An 18,799-nucleotide genomic window follows, 5' to 3' on the forward strand; every position below is an offset into this window, starting at 1 on the left:
GATAGAAAAAAAAAAATGTTCTATGAAAGAGACATCTTAAAAATGCCTAAAGAAAGTTATCATTTTTTTCATGGTGAAGGGACTGGAGTCCATGTTGATGAAAACACCTTGGTGGCTGCAGTGGCCAGCAGTGGCAGCAGCAGCGGGGTGATGGGGCTGGCACCTTTCCCTGATCAGCCCGGTTGCCTCCCGAAGAGGGAGGCCAGACTGTGGCTTAGGCCCACTCCCTGTTGGGAACGAGCTTAAGCCATCAGTAGGACATCCCCTGAAGGTTCCTGGACTGTGAGAGAGGACAGGCTGGGCTGAGGAACCCCCCCCCCCCACACACACACACACACACACACACTCACAAATTTCGTGCACCTCTAGCTCTGGCATGAAATAAAAATCAATGATTTTTTTTAAAGAAATTTAATCTCGAGAAGAGGTCTTATTGTAAAAAAAAAAAAAAGGCACATGGGTAGGGTTCTGCATATTTTTGCCATGCTGGCCCTAAACTATAATAAAATTTTATAATTTATTTTGTATTTCCAAATCACATGTGAAGTCATGGCACCAACAGTCAATAGAAAACACTTTACCAAATTGTTTCTCACCAGAAATATATAGTTTTGTCTTACATTATCCTTATTTGTCTAAATTTCTTTGGATCCATTTATGAACTTCCCAAGTACATCACCTCTTGATGTCTGGTCTACCAAAACTTTCTCCCTGCATTGCCTGTTTCTAGTTCTCTCTGGAGAGAGGATCCTGCGTATACACAGTGTGAAGTCTCTAAAGAACTTGGTGGAAGTGTTATGTGTCATACTATAATAACTTCTGTTTTAGTGGCCCAGGGATTTCAACTAGAGAACTCTATTGAGTAATTCTATTTCTTCACAAATGGAAAATGACAAAATTAAGGCCCAAGCCAAGGAAAGTATCATGATATCAGTTTATTTTTCAATAAGTGAAAACTGCTCCATTGGCCTTTTCTGACATGTAACTGTCATTGTTTTCTACTCCTAGGAGGGATCTTGTAGTAGCAGCCCAGAATTTTTTCTGTGCTGGCTGTGGAACCCCAATAGAACTTAGTAAGTATGGAAATGGATTGACTGCTTATTATGTGATGACAGGGCAAAGAATAACAAAATTGGGCACTGCATTGGTTATGTGAAAGAAGTTAGTATGAGAATTTCCATAAAGAGGCCATTGTGACCTACAGGGTTATGTGACTGGCTTTTCAGACTCATCTCCTGGTTCCCTTCCCATCTGGTCCTTGAAGGTCTCCCTGCTGGTCCTTGAAGGTGGCAGGCTCACTCCTGACTTGAAATGGCAGACATTCCCAAAGTTGGTTTCCTTACTTTCTTCAAATCTTTGTTCAAAAGCCATGACATTTTCCCTGGCTGCCCCATTGAAAATGTTCACCTTGCCACAAACATACATGTGTATGCATTATATTACTCTTCCTTCCTATTCCAGCACATATCTGTCTAAAATGCCTTCTTAGATTTTACTGGTTTTCCTTATTTTTTACTTTCTTCCCCCTCACTAGATTCTAGGTTCCATTTGGTCAAATGTGTTGTCTCTTTTATTCATTGCTTTAGCCCCTGCTCCTACAAGATGCCTGGTACACAGCTCAAAAGATAAATTTGTTGAATAATTGAACAGCTTACCAAGGAGCTAGCCAAACTCCTCTGAGAGGGTTTGAGGGGATCATCCCTGGGTTAGCTGAGGCCTAGAAAATCAAGGTTCGCCCAGTCAGAAATGCAAGTTGCCCACTTGAGACTAGGAATCACTTGTTCTGCTGTGAGTGTTTCCTTAGGTCTGACCCCCAGAAAGACTGGGAAGAGGAGCTTTATGGAAAAGGGTTCCCTTGATTTTTGATAGGCAGACTTTGAGGACCTCCCCCCTCAAGAAATAAAAATAGAAAGCAGAAGTCTATCTGGACATTCTTTAACAATGTTCAATGATCATTCCAGCCATGTATCACAGTTGTAACTAATTTTATTTAAATAACTCATCTTCCCAGTCTAGTAGGAACTGTGTATATGTGATTAACCACTGTATTCTGGTGCCTCAGTAAATATTGAATGCATGAATCAGAAACTATGAACACATGACTATGATTCCACCAACTTTTCAAGTTCTTCCCTAAATTTATTCAAATATGAAGTAGCTTTCCCACTCTGTTGATATAGTCCTTCCTTTACAGTCATCATCCAAGTAAATAACAAGAACAATGCAAAAGAGAGAGAGAGAGAGAGAGAGAGAGAGAGAGAGAGAGAGAGAGAGAGAAAGTCAAGAATGCAATGTGATTTACAGCAAGGGAAATATATCTGAGCTTGGGGGTGGGTAGAGTGAGAATTTTTGTAAGGAAGTGATTATCCCCAGAAGAGTGTGTTGGAGAGTCACCATGTGCAAAGGGCTTGAGGCTATTGCAAAGAAATTATGTGTTACTATGATAGATACTATGAATAAGAGGAGAAAACATGCTACAGAGATAGGCAGTGCACAGACCCTATCAACCTTACTGTATAAACAATTTTGGACTTTTCCTGTGAAACTCCTATAGTTCTTATGCTACCAGAGAGCCCCCTGAGTTGGAGGAGTGATCTCTCCCTTCCTTAGCTCTTGAGAAAGAAGTCAAATGAGTGACAAACAGCAGTGCTGAAGCAAAGCAAGCAAATTTATTTAAGAAGAAAAGTAAGTGAATTTTCTAAGGAAGCAAAGCAAGTGAATTTTATTAAGAATACAGTTGGCATAAAGATAAGTGGGCAACTCAGCTAATCAGAGCACCTTGCCTGGTGGGGATTCAAGAGGTTTTATGCCCTCCAACCTATAGGTTTCAAAGCTCTGCTGCCAAATATTTTGGGAAGGAGACTAAGTTTCAAAGTCTCCTTCTATATTGTTGTGGCTTATCTCAGAATGTTTATACATACACCTAGACATCTTATTTAGCAAGACCTAAAACAGCTGACTTCTTTGTTTAGTGGCTGACATAAACTCCCCCTTTTCTCTTCTTTCCCTCTCCTGTTCTAGCACCTATCTTTCCAGCCTAATATCCCCCAAGTGATACCATCACAAAGTTTTGGGGGTTTTGTTGTTTGTCCCTCATACTTTATCTGTCCTTGTGTTTATCTGGCACAAATGACATTATTTTGGTCTTTGTTCTCTATTTTCCGAAGCCAGGGTGATTTAAGCTATGTTATCTCTGGTTAGGGAGGAGCTGTCTAAACAATTTGCTCTCAAGTGTCCTTGATTGGGGAAGATAAGGTCATGTGATTCACAGTCTGGCTGCAAGCTGCCCAAACTGTTTGGCCTTGTTTAATTTTCTTGTCTCAATTTTCCCATTCCAATTGCCCAGAATTTTTTCCTAGCTTCTTACTATCCTGCCATACTTATGGTAATTTTTAAAAAACTTTTTATTTTGAGATAATTTTAGACTTACATATAGTTACAAAAATAGTACAGATATCCCATATACTCTTTATCTAGCTTCCCCTAATGCTAACATAATCATAGTATAATTATTAAATGTGGGATATAAGAATTGTTACCATACCATTAAATAACTACACGGTCTTTATTCAGATTTAAATAATGGTCTTTATTTGTTCTAGGGTCTAATCAAGAATGATACATTTGAATTTAGTTGTCATATCTTCTTAGTCTCCTCTAATCTCATACTCACAGAGACACTTAAAGATCAAGCAGCAGACAACATGACATTTTACCCTTTAATACTTAAGCATCCTATATAATAAAGAAGGAATATGCTAATTGACTGTCAATCCCTCAAAGATGGTGGTGCCAAGTCCCCTCAGCCCCGTCGGGTTGGCAGGCACAAGGCACTACTATGCCTGCCCCCAGTTGGGCCCAGCTGCTCTGTGCGCCTACCTCTGGAGTTCCCTAGTCCACTCAACTCCCCAGCTGCCCAGGGCCAGTCCAAGGTACAGGCAAGTCTCAGATGGCAGCTGCCCAGCTGCCTATGGCTGGCCCAAGGCACAGGCAAGCCTTGGATGGTGGCTGCCCAGCTGCCCTGGGCCACCCAAGGCTCAGGTAAGCAGGGCTGGCCAAGGCTTGTGCTGCTGGCAGTGGCAGCAGCAGAGGTGTGATGGGAACATTGCCTTCCCCTGATCTCTGGGTCACCTCCCACCCCTGAGGGTTCCCGGAATGTGAGAGGGGGCAGGCCACTCTGAGGAACCCCTCTCCCTTCCAATAAACAGAGGCAGTACAGCCCTACAGGCCTCTAGTATTTTAATACTAAGAATTATGGGTAGTTATCAGACCAAAAAAAATAACAATTGTCAATATTGTCTAATACTAGTCCATATTCATTGTTGTCCTTAAGTTGTCATTTATAACTAATTTTTCTATACAGGACTCAACCAAGTTTGATCCACTGAATTTAGCTAGTATTTCTTGTTAGTCAATTTTCTTTTAGAACTGCAGTATCCATGATAGTAGCCATTAGCCCCTGTAGCTACTTAAAGTTAAATTAAAATTTATTTAATTTGGGGGAGTGACATCAGAGGAATGTCAGTGTAAGGGCACATCTATCCTCTCTTCCTAACATTTCAACAAAATAACCACCTATAATTCAACAAAGAAGTACCTGCTCAACACAGGTGCATACCTGAGAGACCTGCACACTGGAACAACTAAAGTGGACTCAGTGGAATAAGTGGGGAAACGAAAGAAGGGAGGGAAGCTGAATATGGCTACAGTGCAGCTGGGAACTGAGGCAGCAGTCATGGGCATTTTCTTCAGCTGGTCTGGACCAACAGAAAGCTAAGCCAGCAAGTTGTTGGCTATTGGAATAGCCACTAGAGTGACAGCATTGTGTGGTTGGGCACACAAACAGTGAGAGAGAGTGTTTGAACCATGGTGGCACCTTGTGAATGAGATCTGAGTTGCATGCATAAGCTTCAAGTCATCAGACACCCTCCTTATAGAGTAGTTCCCTACATCAGTGTTTCCCAACCTTCTCTCATGATGAGAATCACCTGGTGGAGTTGTTAAAACACAGATTCCTGGATCCCAACTAAGAAGTGCTAAACTAGAATTTTTGGGAACATATAGGTAAAATTGTATACTTAACTAGTGCTCTAAGACAGATTTTATATACAGAGCACTAAGTTAGGTATGCAATTTTACCTATATGTTCTCAAAAATTCTAGTTTAGCACTTCTTAGTTGGGATCCAGGAATCTGTGTTTTAACAACTCCACCAGGTGATTCTCATCATGAGAGAAGGTTGGGAAACACTGCCCTACATAGTCACTCTCCACAGCTGGGCCTGGCTGCCTGCTTACAGGAAAAGAAAGTAGATCGCAGAGCCCTGCCACTGATTAGACTCCCAGGTCTAATCAGTGGCAGGGCTGATTGCCCTTGGATTGTTTCCAGGAGTGTATTGTCTGCAGGCCAAGAGCTGTCATAGTAAAAACACAGTTTCCCTCTATGACCAAACCCCAGGAGGGGTGCTTGGGCTAGTCCAATGGTCGGCAAACCATGTCTCATGCGGCTCTTTGGTCCCTTGAGTGTGGCTCTTCCACAAAATACCGTATGCGGGCGCACACGTACAGTGTGATTGAAACTTTGTGACCCATGCGCAGAAGTCGGTTTTCAGCCTGGATGAGTCTATTTTGAAGACACAGAGGGTCAAAACTGTGAGGACACAGAGGAAAAACATCTTACAATTCAGTGCCATCTACTGGAACAGAGTAGAAAGACCTTCTCAGAGATAAATGGGAAAACAAAGGAGAACAAGGAACACCGTGAACAACCACCACAACAAAGATGACCAGAAAGAAAATGAAAAATCCCTAGAAAACAGGCTGGAACACACAGAATTATGTGAGTTGAATGACAGAGATTTTAAGATTGCAGTTCTGAAAATACTCAATGAGATGTGAGAAAATACTGGCAGGCAATTCAGCTTACTTAGAAAACAAATTAATAAACAAAGTGAGTATTTATCCAAAGAAATTGAATTGTTAAAAAAGAACATAGCAGAAATCCTGGAAATGAAGCAGGCAAAGAAATTAAGAGTGAACCGATGAGCATAGAAAACAGAACCAGTTAGAGGAAAGAAATAGTGATATTGAAGATAGGAATCAAGAAATGATGCAGAGGAAAGAAGAGAATAAAGAAATACAAAATAGCCCTATGAAAGACCTCTCTGATTCCATAAAAACAAAACAAAACAAAACAAAAAACAACAAAAAAACACATCAGAATCATAGGCATAGTGGAGGAGGAAGAGAGAGAGAGTATGGAATGGAGAGTTTATTAAAACAAATAGTAATGAGAACTTCCCAATCTATGGGAAAAAAAACTACAAAAAGGCCTTCTCCAAGGCACTTGGTAATGAAGCTGTCAAAAATTATTGACAAAGAAAAAATTCTCAAGGCATTCAGGGAAAAGAAGAAAGTGACCTACAAAGGAAATCCCACCAGAATTTCACCTGACTTCTCAGCATAAACTCTATAAGCAAGAAGAGAGTGGAACCAAATATTCAAACACCTGAAAGAGAGAAATTACCAGCCATGCATATTATATCCAGAAAAATTATCCTTTAAATATGAAGGAGAAATAAGAACATTCCCAGACATACAGAAGCTGAGGGATTTTATCACTGGAAAACCTCGATTGCAGGAAATGCTACCTGAAAAAAAAGTACATAAGATCGTAACACTACCAGTAGGATTGCCAAAAACTCACAGCATAAACAAGGATAATGTGTGACAATAAAGACATACAAGGAGAAGAGGGACAGGTGTGGACAAGCAAAGGAAGATGAAGACTATATTCTAAAAGGAAAAAAATATGGAATATATGCAACTTCACTTTTTATAAAACTAATGGCAACCACACACAGAAATTCCCCAAACAAGACAAAGCTTAAAGAAAGAAGAAACAGAGGAAAGATATATGGAATACCACAAAACAAAAAAGACAGATAGAAGCATAAAGGAAAAGAACCAATGGAGGCGCAGAGTTACCAGAAAAAAATTAATTTAAATTTAAAATCCAGTACTTCAGTGATGCTAGCTACATTTTAAGTGCTCAATAGCCACATGTGGCTAGTAGATACTATATTACAATAGACAGCACAGATATAGAATATTTCCATCCTCACAGAAAGTTCTATTGATAGTGCTATTGTAGATTTTTGCTTCCTTTCCCCTGCCCCCCTTATAATTTTGACTTTTCCTAAAATGAGAACAATTGTGGTTTAGAGCAGGGTACTATTGATTAGTACTATTGATTTTGTCTGGGTTGCTGTCTGATGCACTGTTGGATATTTAGCAGCATCATTAGCAACTATGCATTGTAACAACCAAAAAGTCTCTATACATTTCCAAATATCCCTTGGTGTAAAAAGTCACTCCTAGTCAAGCACCAGATTTCAGGTCTTTTATTTTGTTCTGTTTTAATTAAAGGATTGAAGAAAAAAAAAAAGATGGACATAATTTATTCTGAATTGATCGTATAATGCTTAGTATATATTCCATAAAATCTGATGAATGAATGATTGGTTATTGAAATGTTAGTATTTTAGATGTTAGGGAAAGATGAATTATATCCAGAAAATTTATAGGCCCTTTATTTTTTTTCTCCCATCTTGCTGAAATGATGGGAGAATCTTGATGGGGAGGAGAAAGGGAAAGTTTGATTAAAAATGTATAGTACAAATGAGAAATAAATGAATACCTCAAATCTTTTTTTAAAAAAAATAATAAAATAAATAAATAAATATAAAAATGTATAGTACAGCCGAAACTGGTTTGGCTCAGTGGATAGAGCATCGGCCTGTGGACTGAAAGGTCCCAGGTTTGATTCTGGTCAAGGGCACGTACCTTGATTCCGGGCACATCCCCAGTGGGGGTGTGCAAGAGGCAGCTGGTCGATGTATCTCTCTCATCGATGTTTCTAGCTCTCTATCCCTCTTTCTTCCTCTCTGTGAAAAATCAATAAAATATATTTAAAAAAAAAAAAAGACAGAGTATTAAAGTATACATTTCAAATTATTTTAAAAAAATGTATAGTATAAGAGCCAGGGTATATCTCCTTTTTTGTCCATACTATATAATAAAAGGTTAATATGCAAATCAACCAAGCGGTGGAATGGCCAGTTGCTATGACACTCACTGACCACCACGGGGCAGACACTTAATGCAGGAGCTGCCCCCTGGTGGCCAGTGCGCTCCAGAATCTAGGCTCATGGCTGGCAAGCGCAGTGGTGGTGGTGGGAGCCCCTCCTGCCTCTGTAGCAGTGCTAAGAACCCCTCAGGGGCCTAAGCTGGCAGGCTGACATCTCCCGAGGGATGTCCCAGACTGCTAGAGGGCAAACAGGCCAAGCTGAAGGGATCCACCCCTCCTAGTGCATGAATGTCATGCACCAGGCTTCTACAATAGTTTAGTATAAAATGTATTGGAATCCTATCATAAGCAAAATAATACTCATTATCTGCTACACCAGAGATTTTAATCTGGGTGGGGGAGAATAGATGCAATATAATAGATTTTTCAAAGTTTCAAGTTTGAGAACTCAGACATAATTATCAGGTACTTAATAAGTTTTTAACAAATGATTTGTCAACCCTAGAGAGATGTCACATAATTAAGAGTTTAATAATAATGTATGGCCTTGCTGGCATGGCTCAGTGGTTAAGCATCAACCTATGAACCAGAAGACCATGATTTGATTCCAGGTCAGAGCACATGCCTGGGCTGTGGTAGGGGGCATACAGAAGGCAGCCGATCAATGATTCTCTCTCATCATTGATGTTTCTATGTCTCTCTCCCTCTCCCTTCTTCTCTGAAATCAATAAAAAATACATTTTTAAAAATAATAGTGTATGTATATATATATGTACTTACAATTATCCTCATTATTCACAAATTCCATATTTGTGAATTCTCATGTTCCCTAAAATGTATTTGTAACTCCAAAATCAATGCTTACCATGTTTTTGTCATGCACAGATATGCACAAAACACCAAAAAATTTGATTTGCCTGAAATTTGAGTTTCCTGTTGCACACGTTCCCAGCTGAAGTTGAACAAAACAATGCTTTGCCTTTTCCTTTAGTTCATACAGTGAACAAGTCCTTTCGACAGTCTATTTAGTATCTCTTTTAAAAAATATTTTATACTTTTTTTGGTGGTTTTGCTATTTACAATGCCCTCAAACATAGTGCTAAGGTGCTGTCTAGTGTTTCTAAGCACAAGAAGGCTGTTTGCCTTACAGAAAAATGTATGTATTAGAGATGTTTCTTTCAGGCAGAGTCACAGTGCTTTTGGCCCTGAATTCAATTATATGAATCAGCAAAATATATTGAATAACATGCCTTTAAACAAAAAACACAAATAAAACAAATTTATGTGTTGATCGGTTGATAAAAATACTTTTCCCAGAGACTTATAGGAACTTAACCTTGTATTTCCCTCAGGAGCAGTGCTTTATATTCAATTCAGTGTTTATGGCAACTTTCCAGAACATTAACTACTACAGATAATAAGAATCAAGTATTTGTTTGTCTGTATTTAAAAGTCAAACTGTGAGTGTGACTGGGTGTGAGGATAATCTGTGCAGAGACATTCATTTCTTGCCCTTCCCATCCATGGACTGTGGCAGATGGGAAGTGGGATGTGATGGCTAAAACTGGAGCTTCCCAGTCCAGACTAGAGTTGGAATCCTGCTTGCCTGCTTACTGTTTTGTTGTGTGTGTTTTTTTTGTTTGTTTGTTTTGTTTTTGTCTGTGGTATGTGGTTTAACCTTACTATATTGTGCATTCATCAGTAAAGTAGGGGAAGCACCAGTCCTCACCTCATAGAGGTTCAAGCACAAACTGATACAGGCATGCGTAAGACATTTAACCAGTGCATACACAGACTAAATGTTTAATAAAGGTTTGCTTCTGTGGTCACTCAGACCTTGATTATTTGTAAAGTCCTTGTAGGGAAACTATATTCTGAATCTACAGTGTGCTCTATACTGTGGGAGCTGTTTTGCCACCATTGTTTCCTTTAATTCTCACAATATCTGTCAACTAATAGGAGTCAAATAGTGAGTGATAAATATGAACCTTGGCTCATGTTAGATAGACCCTACTGTTGAGGAAGGGGCACATAGGAGACTTAACTGAATCTCTGTTTTCTTTCTTCAGGCTGGGTGATGGGTACCCAGGTATTTGTTACATTAGTCTCTGTACCTTTTTCTTATCAGTATATTTTATTGAAGGTGCTCCCAAGAGCAATGCATGCTTATTTCAGCAAATTAAAAGTGCAAAAAGCAAAGACCCTTCCCCCTCCCTACCTTCCAGGAGTGTTAGCTTTTTGGACTGTGCATGCATTCTTTTTTAAAAACAAAATCAAGATCATGTGCTACATACCTGTAAATGGATGTTCACTGCCTGTGCTCTTCCATGTATTGCATAAGCTCTCTTGCATTTCACTGTGGAGTGCACCAAATTTATTTAGCCAGGTGCTTCTTAATGGGTGTTTACTAGTAGATTGCTCCCACTTCATTATAAATATGCTGTAACCAGAACCATTCTATATCTCCACTTGTGCACGTTCGCATTTCTGTCAGATGTCAGCATTAGGATTCATGCTGCATAGCTAAAAATTAAAGTATAGCATGGAAGTGTCCTCCTCTGGGGCAGGCTCCTGTCAGCACGTGAATGAGTGCCCATTCTCCATGCCTCAGCTGCTCTGGATTTTCTAAATTTGTGACAGTCTGAGGCAAAATCAAGTATTTCAGTCTTTTAATATGCATGCCTTTGATCATTACTGAGATGGTGTGCTTTTCACATCGTTACTGGTTATAAGCATTTCTCCACTCCATGCATTGCCTGTTCTTAATCTGGGTTTTATATTTGTTTCTCACTGATTTATTCAGGAATTCTTTTGGTTACTACCTTTTTAATGTATATATAGTGTTTTAGAATTTATAAAGCACTTCTCATATGTATAATATCCTATAATTCCATTTTGAGTTTCTCTCTGTGGCCTCATGTCAGCCAGGAGAAATTCCTACTCGCCCACCCCCAACTCCTTTAGCTTCCTGCCAATGAGAGACCCAGTCTGGACTCCCGCCAGATGGCAGACCCTAAGTCTCCCTGCAGTTCACCCCGCCCATCTTCCAAATCCAGCAGTAGGTTGGGAAGGTTCTATGTTTCCGACATCTGTTCCACACAAGCAAAGTGCATGAATGGCCAAGATTTAAGGCCTCCAGTCCCTGCCGCCCCCGCTTTCCCAGCTGCTGTGAGGTTGAGTATGGCTTTAGCAGCATGTAATCAGCAATCAACATTGAGCCTTGCATGAAATTGGAAGTAGGACCACAAGGTAGATTTCAGCGTTAGCTGATTGGTGCTCATCCCCTGTGTGCTCCACAGAGTTTGTGAAGCGGCTCCGCTACTGCGAATACCTGGGCAAGTATTTCTGCGACTGCTGCCACTCTTACGCCGAGTCCTGCATCCCTGCGCGGATCCTCACCGCCTGGGACTTCAGGAAGTACTACGTCAGCAATTTCTCCAAATGGCTGCTGGATAGTATATGGCACCAGCCCATTTTCAATTTGCTGAACATCAGCCAGAGCAGGTGTGCAAAGGCCAAGGAGCTGGACAGAGTGAAGGTGAGCAGCGGCCTTTGGGGGAAGCCAGTCCAGCTGCTGAAAGGGTCTGCTGCCACAAATCTGTTAACAAATTCCCAACATTCAATACAGTATTGTTAACTATAGTCATCATGCTGTACATTAGGCCTCTAGAAGTATCCACTCTATATGCAAGTCTCAGGACTCAGTCTTCAACCCTTGCTAAATAGACTTTACTTCAAAGGCTTGTTTTATAGTGTTGTAACATTTCTAGGTTAGAAATAACATTTAAATTTGACATACATTTCCAGTGTCATTAATTACATTATGAGTATCCCATTTTGTTTCTGACATTAGGAAATCCAGGAGCAGCTGTTTCATATCAAGAAGCTATTGAAAACCTGCAGATTTGCTGAAAGGTACCACTGTTGGCTGGGACAGTCGGGCATGTGAGTTGGGAGCACTGATAACCTCCACACATTTGCTAATCCTCTGTGTGCCTCCTGGCCTGGCCCCTCCCATACACTGGGCCTCTTAGTTTCCCCTCAGTATTGGGAGGGGGATTGGTTCCAGAAACACTAGGATAACAAATACTCTGTACATAGGTTCAGAGCCCTTCTATAAAATCCTATCTAATAAAAGAGTAATATGCAAATTGACCATGACTCCAACACACAAGATGGCTGCCCCATGTGGACACAGATGGCCACCACAAAATGGTCAGCAGGGGAGAGAAGTTGGGAGGGACCAGGGCTGCAAGGGAAGGCAGTTGGGGGCAATCAAGCAAGGGAGGGCAGTTAGGGGTGACCAGGCTGGCAGAGAAGGGAAGTTGAGGACAACCGGGCCTGCAGAGAAGGGCAGTTGTAGGGAACCCAGGTTTGCAGGGAAGGGAGTTAGGTGCAAACAGGCTGACAGGGGAGTGGTTAGGGGGTGATCAGGCTGGCAGGCAGAAGCAGTTAGGGGCAGTCAGAAAGACAGGCAGGTGAGCAGTTGGGAGCCAGCAGTCCTGGATTGTGAGAGGGATCCCAGATAGGAGAAGGGGCAGGCTGGGCTGAGGGACACACACCGCTGTACTTGAATTTTATGCACCGGGCCTCAAGTATTCAATAAATGAGTGAGATCATGTGATATTTATCTTTCTTTGACTGGCTATTTCTCAAAACAGGATTCATGTTAGATCTAGGGAGGGAATCAGCACACTAGTCCATTGCTGGATTGTGTGTTTGGTACATAGGTACAGAGCCTTGAGCATGCAGAGGGGCATTTTGTTCATAAGGAAAGGGAGCAGGTAAGGCTTCCAGAGATAAAGCCCGAGCTGGGAATGGAAGCAGGCTGAGGGAGTACCCAGGCTGGATGGAGAATTAAATATGGTTTGGCATCACTAGAACTTCAGGTCCAGTGTAGGCAGTGGCTGCCTTGGGAATGCAGTGAGTGGTGATGCGTCTCATCACTGATTTAGGGAGTTTAGGAGGAGGTCCAGAGGATTTGGAGAAGGTTTTGTTCAGTTTTGAATGTTGTTGGTGCATCCAAGTGCCTGTGACCAGCCCACAGATGGATAGTCTTAAGCTTAGTTTTGAACTCAGGGATTTGGGAGTTATATGCCTGAACCATTATTTTTCTGCCATCTGGAGCAACTGTCAGTGACAGACTTGAAATTTAGGTGGAATCAGTAAGGTAGTGAGTTTTATCCCAGTACACAGTTTTAAGACTTGAAATAATATTCTGTGGTTTTTTGTTTTGTTTTGTTTTGTTTTGTTTTGTTTGCCTGGTGAGTCTGCAAGAAGCACATTTCTCTACTGGTTCAGTTTTTGAAATCAGTATGGGATTTTACCTTGGCTTCCAAGTGAACTTGCAAAATCTAAAGATGTTGAATGAGTAAGATTAACTTGTTCCTGGGGCTCTTTTAAAAAAATTGAGTTAAAAAAAAGTAAGTGTGAATGCCAGGAGAAAACTACTACCTGCTCACCCCTTTCCCTCTTCTCCCCCAGCCTGTGTGGGTGGGTTCTTGAATCCTTTTTGTTTTCTCTATGGCAGTACATTAAAAGAGTTTGAGCAGGTGCCCATGCATTTGACGGATAAGCTCTACCTGTTCTCCCTGGAGGACCTGGTCAGGGTCAAGAAAGGGCTGCTGGCACCCGCGCTCAAGGACATTCTGAACGCTTCCCTTTCTCATGTGGCTGGCTGTGAGGTGAGGTTCACAAGGGGCAGGTGAGTCCCTGAACTGCCTCTTGTGTTTCAGGCTTGTGCTAGGTATTCTGCACTTCATATCATTTAACTTTTACAAATCCTGAAGAAAGAGGTGGCAATGCCTTTTCCCGATGGGAAAAATGAGGTTCACAGCTGTTAAAAGAGTCTAGGTTAGGGGTGTCGAACTCAATCAGAGAAGGGGCCAAAATCTAAAATCCAGCCTAAATCTCGGGCCGAATGGTTTACTGAACAGTCATAAACTGTCATTGTGATGGAAATGCAGCGGAGTGCAGCGATGACAGCGCGGTGCGGGCCACATTGCAAGGCCTGGTGGGACGGATTTGGCCCGCGGGCCTTGTGTTTGACACATGTGGTCTAGGTAATCCTGGTGGTAAGTCTCAGGGCCGGGATGCAAGCCTGGGCTAAGCGACTTCTTAGTCTGGATTCCCATCTGTCCCATCTGTGCCAAATGCAGTAATGTCAACTCAGGATCCAATGAAGCAGGAGCTCTTTGTCTATAGGGATTGGAGAATTGCAGTGCAGCTATTAGAAACAAAATTGGATAATGTAAGAGGCCATGTTTAAAAATCATGATCTTGCTCTGGTGCTTTAATCCAAATCAATGTGACATTTTTCCATGCAAAATGAATGTACATTTATTGTTCTCATCCAGTCATTGCAGCAGAATATAACACCTCGTTCCTTTCAGAGGCTGGAATTTTAGACATTTTAAAATGGCTACTTATCAAGTTCTGTAAAAGTAGTGACTAAGATTCTCCATCAAAAGAGATATTACTAATGAAGATTTTAACTCTTTGGTTCCTCTTACAGCTGTGTCAAGGAAAGGGCTTCATTTGTGAGTTTTGTCGGAGTGCAGCTGTCATCTTCCCATTTCAGATCACAATGTGTAGAAGATGTTCAGGTATCTTAATAAATGAATAACATAAGCTTATCCTATCTAATAAAGAGGAAATATGCAAATGGACCGTCACACCATCACAAAGATGGTGGCACCCATAGCCACAAGATGACGACACCCAGTCCCCTCTGCCCCACCAGAGTCCCCCGTCCTTTCACCCCCGCTGAGGATGAGGGGAAGGCACATGGTATGGCCGAACCTACCCTCAGCCTTCCAGCTGCCTAGGGCTGGCTCAAGACACAGGTAAGCCTAGGATGGAGGCTGCCCAGCTACCCAGGGCCACCCAAGGCTCAGGTAATCAAAGCCAGCCAAGGCTTGTGCTGCCAGCAGTGGCAGCAGCACAGGAATGATGGGAGTGTTGCCTTCCCCTGATCACTGGGTCACCTCCCACCCCTAAGGGCTCCTGGACTGTGAGAAGGGGCAGACCAGGCTGAGTGACTCCCCCACTCCAAAGCATGAATTTTCATGCACCGGGCCTCTAGTTAATAAGTGCAGAGTTAACATCCTATCTGATAAAAGAGTAATATGCAAATTGATCACTCCAACACATAAGATGGCCACCCCCATGTGGTCAAAGATGGCTGCCCCCGTGTGGTCATAAGATGGCTATCAGAAGATGGCCTGCAGGGGAGGGCAGTTAGGGGTGACTAGGCCAAGAGAGGAGGGCAGTTGGGGGAGATCAGGCCTGCAGGGGAGGGCAGTTGAGGGGGACCATGCCTACAAGGATGGGCAGTTGGGGACAATCAGGTCTGCAGGGGAGGGCATTTAGGGCCAATCAGGCCAGCAGGGAGCAGTTATGCATTGATCAGGTTGGCAGGGGAATGGTTAAGGGGTGATCAGGCTGGTAGGCAGAAGTGGTAAGGGGCAATCAGGCAGGCAGGTAGGCGAACAGTTGGGAGCCAGCAGTCCTGGATTGTGAGAGGGATCGGGCCTAAATGGGCAGTCAGATTTCCCTTGAGAAATCCCAGATTAGAGAGGTGCAGGCTGGACTGAGGGACACCCTCCCCTCCTCCCCCCATGCATGAATTTCATGCACCAGGCCTCTAGTAAGTTTAATAATAAGCACAAAATTAGCTTAAGCTTGCCCTGGCCTGTTTGGCTCAACAGATAGGGCATTGGACTGCAGACTGAAGGATCCCAGGTTTGATTCTGGTCAAGGGCATATGCCCAGGTTGTAGGCTCAATCCCCACTAGGGGGTGTGATTCTCTCTCATTGTTGATGTTTCTAATTCTCTCTCTCTCTCCCTTCCTCTCTAATAAATATATATATATATTCACTGTGGCACATTCTTAGGCTCAACACCCATGGAGGTGTGAAGACAGCAAGGCTGAGCAGAGGGAGAAGCTGAGCTGTGATGTGGTTGCAGTGAAGGCTTAGCGCATCTCACGAGGAGCTCTGAAGCAGGGATGGCCTTCAGCATTGTTTCAAATTGAGAAAGGGGGCCAGCCACATCTTTAAAACCCACATTGACCAGTCAGTCACACAACCTGCTGGTGCTAACAAGGGGACATGACCTTGAGCAAGGCAGCTCTCCCAATTGGGCCATTTCCAGGGAAAGGACACCACCTCCTGAGCCATTGGCTAACAATATCCTCATCAACTTGGAGAATGTCCCTTGGGCAGAATTGGGGGCCACTGCAGCATCCACTCATCGGGCTCAGAGATCAATGTTCATGACCTGTTGAAGACTTTATAATGACCTCTGAGTTTTAATCTTTCTGATTTTTTTTTTTTTTTTTTTTTTTAAGAATCTAGTTTCTGGATTCAGATCCTTTCTTTCTTGGGGATGAGTATACATATCTGAGAAAACAAGATAGCGCCTTTACTTATGCCTGTCTTCTTGCTTGCAGAGTGCAGAGCTTGCTTTCACAAGCAGTGCTTCCAGTCCTCTGAGTGCCCCCGGTGTGCAAGGATCACAGCTAGGAGAAGACTTTTGAAAAGTTTGCCTTCTGCAGCGACATGATGCCCCAGTACTATGAAAAAGATTGTTCAACACGCCTATGACAACACCAATCTGTTATTGATAACATTATTTTAGATATTGAGTATTATATATTAAGAAAAAAAATGGTCAATATTCTCTTTATTATATCTTTAGTATTTTAAAACAATGCAGATTTGTTGTCATTAAGCAAATGGTTGTTACTGGCAGTTTTGTTTACAAATTAACACTGATACTATTTATTTTAAGAGTTTTTTATACTAATAATGTATTTGCATAGTTGTATTTAACTAATTTTAGAGCTTTTTTTTAATGAATTTTAACTTACATGATGAATTACTCCATTCTTCCTGTAAAGTTGTTTGTGAAATGGATTGATACTTTCACTGAATAAAAATACAACCAAAAATACCTTTGCTTAAGCTTTGATTTTGGCTTAAATACCATTTTGTATTGTATCAGTCTTACAAACTTTATTTCAGGGTTTGTATAGAGAGTATACATTACTTCTGCTGTTACCTCTATTTCAAGATGAGTTTGAGTTGCTTAATTGCCTGTGGAGATGCTCTTTGAATCATTGGCCACTAGATGGCGCTCCTTCAGATGGCTCAAATCAAAAGTTGTTTTTTTGTCATTTCTTCAACACACTCAGTCAAGGGTTGCATGTGTGAGTAGAACTTTATCCTGCCCTTTAGGATGTTGTCTCATAAAGTTGAGCATAAGATAAAGTTGAGCATAAGATATTTGAAGACATAAATAAGGTGTGAGAAAATATTACTAGTAACAATGTGATAAAGTAGTACAAATTGTTCCCTAACCCCATCCAGTCCCGTGTGTGTGAGTGTGTGTGTACGTGTGTGTGTGTATGTTTGTGCGTTTTATTCAGTTGGATAATATTGAGCACATTAAAGAAATTAGTATGTCCTATCAATGTGGTGTTTTCTCAACCTGTCATTTGTTTTCCCATCCTGATGCCTCTGCCAGATCTCTGCTCCCATTTATTATTTAAGCCATGACTTTTTAAAAAGAAATATTATTACATGGGATGAGATAAATAAGATAAATAAAAAAATAAAAAATATTTTATTCCTACCCAGAGCTTATAGTCTATGTTACGAATCAAGGTCAGAGTGGAATGTTGATATTCCTTATAACAGCTCTATGAGGTTCATGTCAGTATCTCCATTTTGCAATAAGGAAACTGCGGCTTCAAACAGAGAAGTAATGCACCTAGATCCCCATAATTAGTGCATGGTATTGGTGGGGTTGGCATTTTACTTGACTTGCCTCCAAAGCCATGTTCCTACTTCTGTATTATTCTTTTGGGGTAATATGAGCAAAACAACTTTAACTTGTAAGTTTTGCTTCAATCTAATTAGTGGCATTGGGCTGAGTGGTTTCTCACATTGCCTTGCACTGATTTGAGGAAGTTGCTGTGGCTTATGCATTGCTTGAAGGTCTCTGTGTTCTGGTGCTGTGTCTATAAGGCACCGATGAGTGCGTGTATGACACAACTTTGATGTTGAGGAAGAGGGCACAGCAACTCTCAGGAAGTAATGCTTTTGGTTTCTTTATTTTGAGCAAGAATAAACCAATTTAAATAACCATTGTATGGATTTGGCTGAGACAGGTGCCTCCCCATTATGGTCACAAAGTCTCCTTCCCAGTAAGGTGCCTGTTTGAACAGAAAAGTGGCTTCAGCTCGCATGCAACACGCTGTAGGGAAGTAATTAGTTGTAACATATATTGCTCTTTAATACATTTACTCCTTACATGGTTTTTCCATGCTACTTTTCTTTGGCCTCCAGAAAGAAGATGAAGATTTGATCTTTCTCATCAGATTGTCACCCACTGAGAGACATTGAGTTGCAGTGCTGTGATCCCAATGATTAATTTTATGCCCTCACTTAGGAAATTCCAGTAACCTGTTCTTTGTAGCCATGACTCTCAGCTGCAGTTAAGTGTATGAGGGGAGAGTATAAAGGAAGTGAGAGTGGTGAGGTATCCCAAAGATGTTCTGGTATATTGAATTGAGTGAGAATTATTGGATTGATTCTCAGATCTGTTACTTCCTACCTATGTGACTCTTGGCAAGCTACTTAAATGATCCAAATCTCTGCTTGTAAAATTGGGTATAATAACTGTCTGCAGGCTTAGAAATGAAGGC

The 18,799-nt window shown here is 41.6% G+C and overlaps 1 protein-coding gene across 4 annotated transcripts in view; it reads left to right on the forward strand.

Annotated features, from left to right (window-relative positions):
- The window catches only part of RUBCNL (rubicon like autophagy enhancer), a 41,471-nt gene extending 24,430 nt beyond the window's left edge, over nucleotides 1-17,041 (forward strand). For 3 of the 4 annotated variants that reach the window (XM_045588625.1, XM_036457907.2, XM_036457910.2), the window contains 6 exons: nucleotides 1,009-1,073; nucleotides 11,387-11,625; nucleotides 11,941-12,002; nucleotides 13,618-13,771; nucleotides 14,602-14,692; nucleotides 16,541-17,041. In XM_045588625.1, the coding sequence (XP_045444581.1) occupies nucleotides 1,009-1,073; nucleotides 11,387-11,625; nucleotides 11,941-12,002; nucleotides 13,618-13,771; nucleotides 14,602-14,692; nucleotides 16,541-16,653 (724 nt within the window). In that variant the 3' untranslated portion in view covers nucleotides 16,654-17,041. The remainder of the gene's footprint in view (nucleotides 1-1,008; nucleotides 1,074-11,386; nucleotides 11,626-11,940; nucleotides 12,003-13,617; nucleotides 13,772-14,601; nucleotides 14,693-16,540) is intronic. The other variant, XM_036457911.2, reaches the window with a different exon arrangement.
- Nucleotides 17,042-18,799: the final 1,758 nt, after the last annotated feature.

The sequence above is a fragment of the Pipistrellus kuhlii genome, unplaced genomic scaffold (assembly GCF_014108245.1).
Source record: "Pipistrellus kuhlii isolate mPipKuh1 unplaced genomic scaffold, mPipKuh1.p scaffold_m20_p_3, whole genome shotgun sequence".
Classification (NCBI taxonomy): Eukaryota; Metazoa; Chordata; class Mammalia; order Chiroptera; family Vespertilionidae; genus Pipistrellus; species Pipistrellus kuhlii.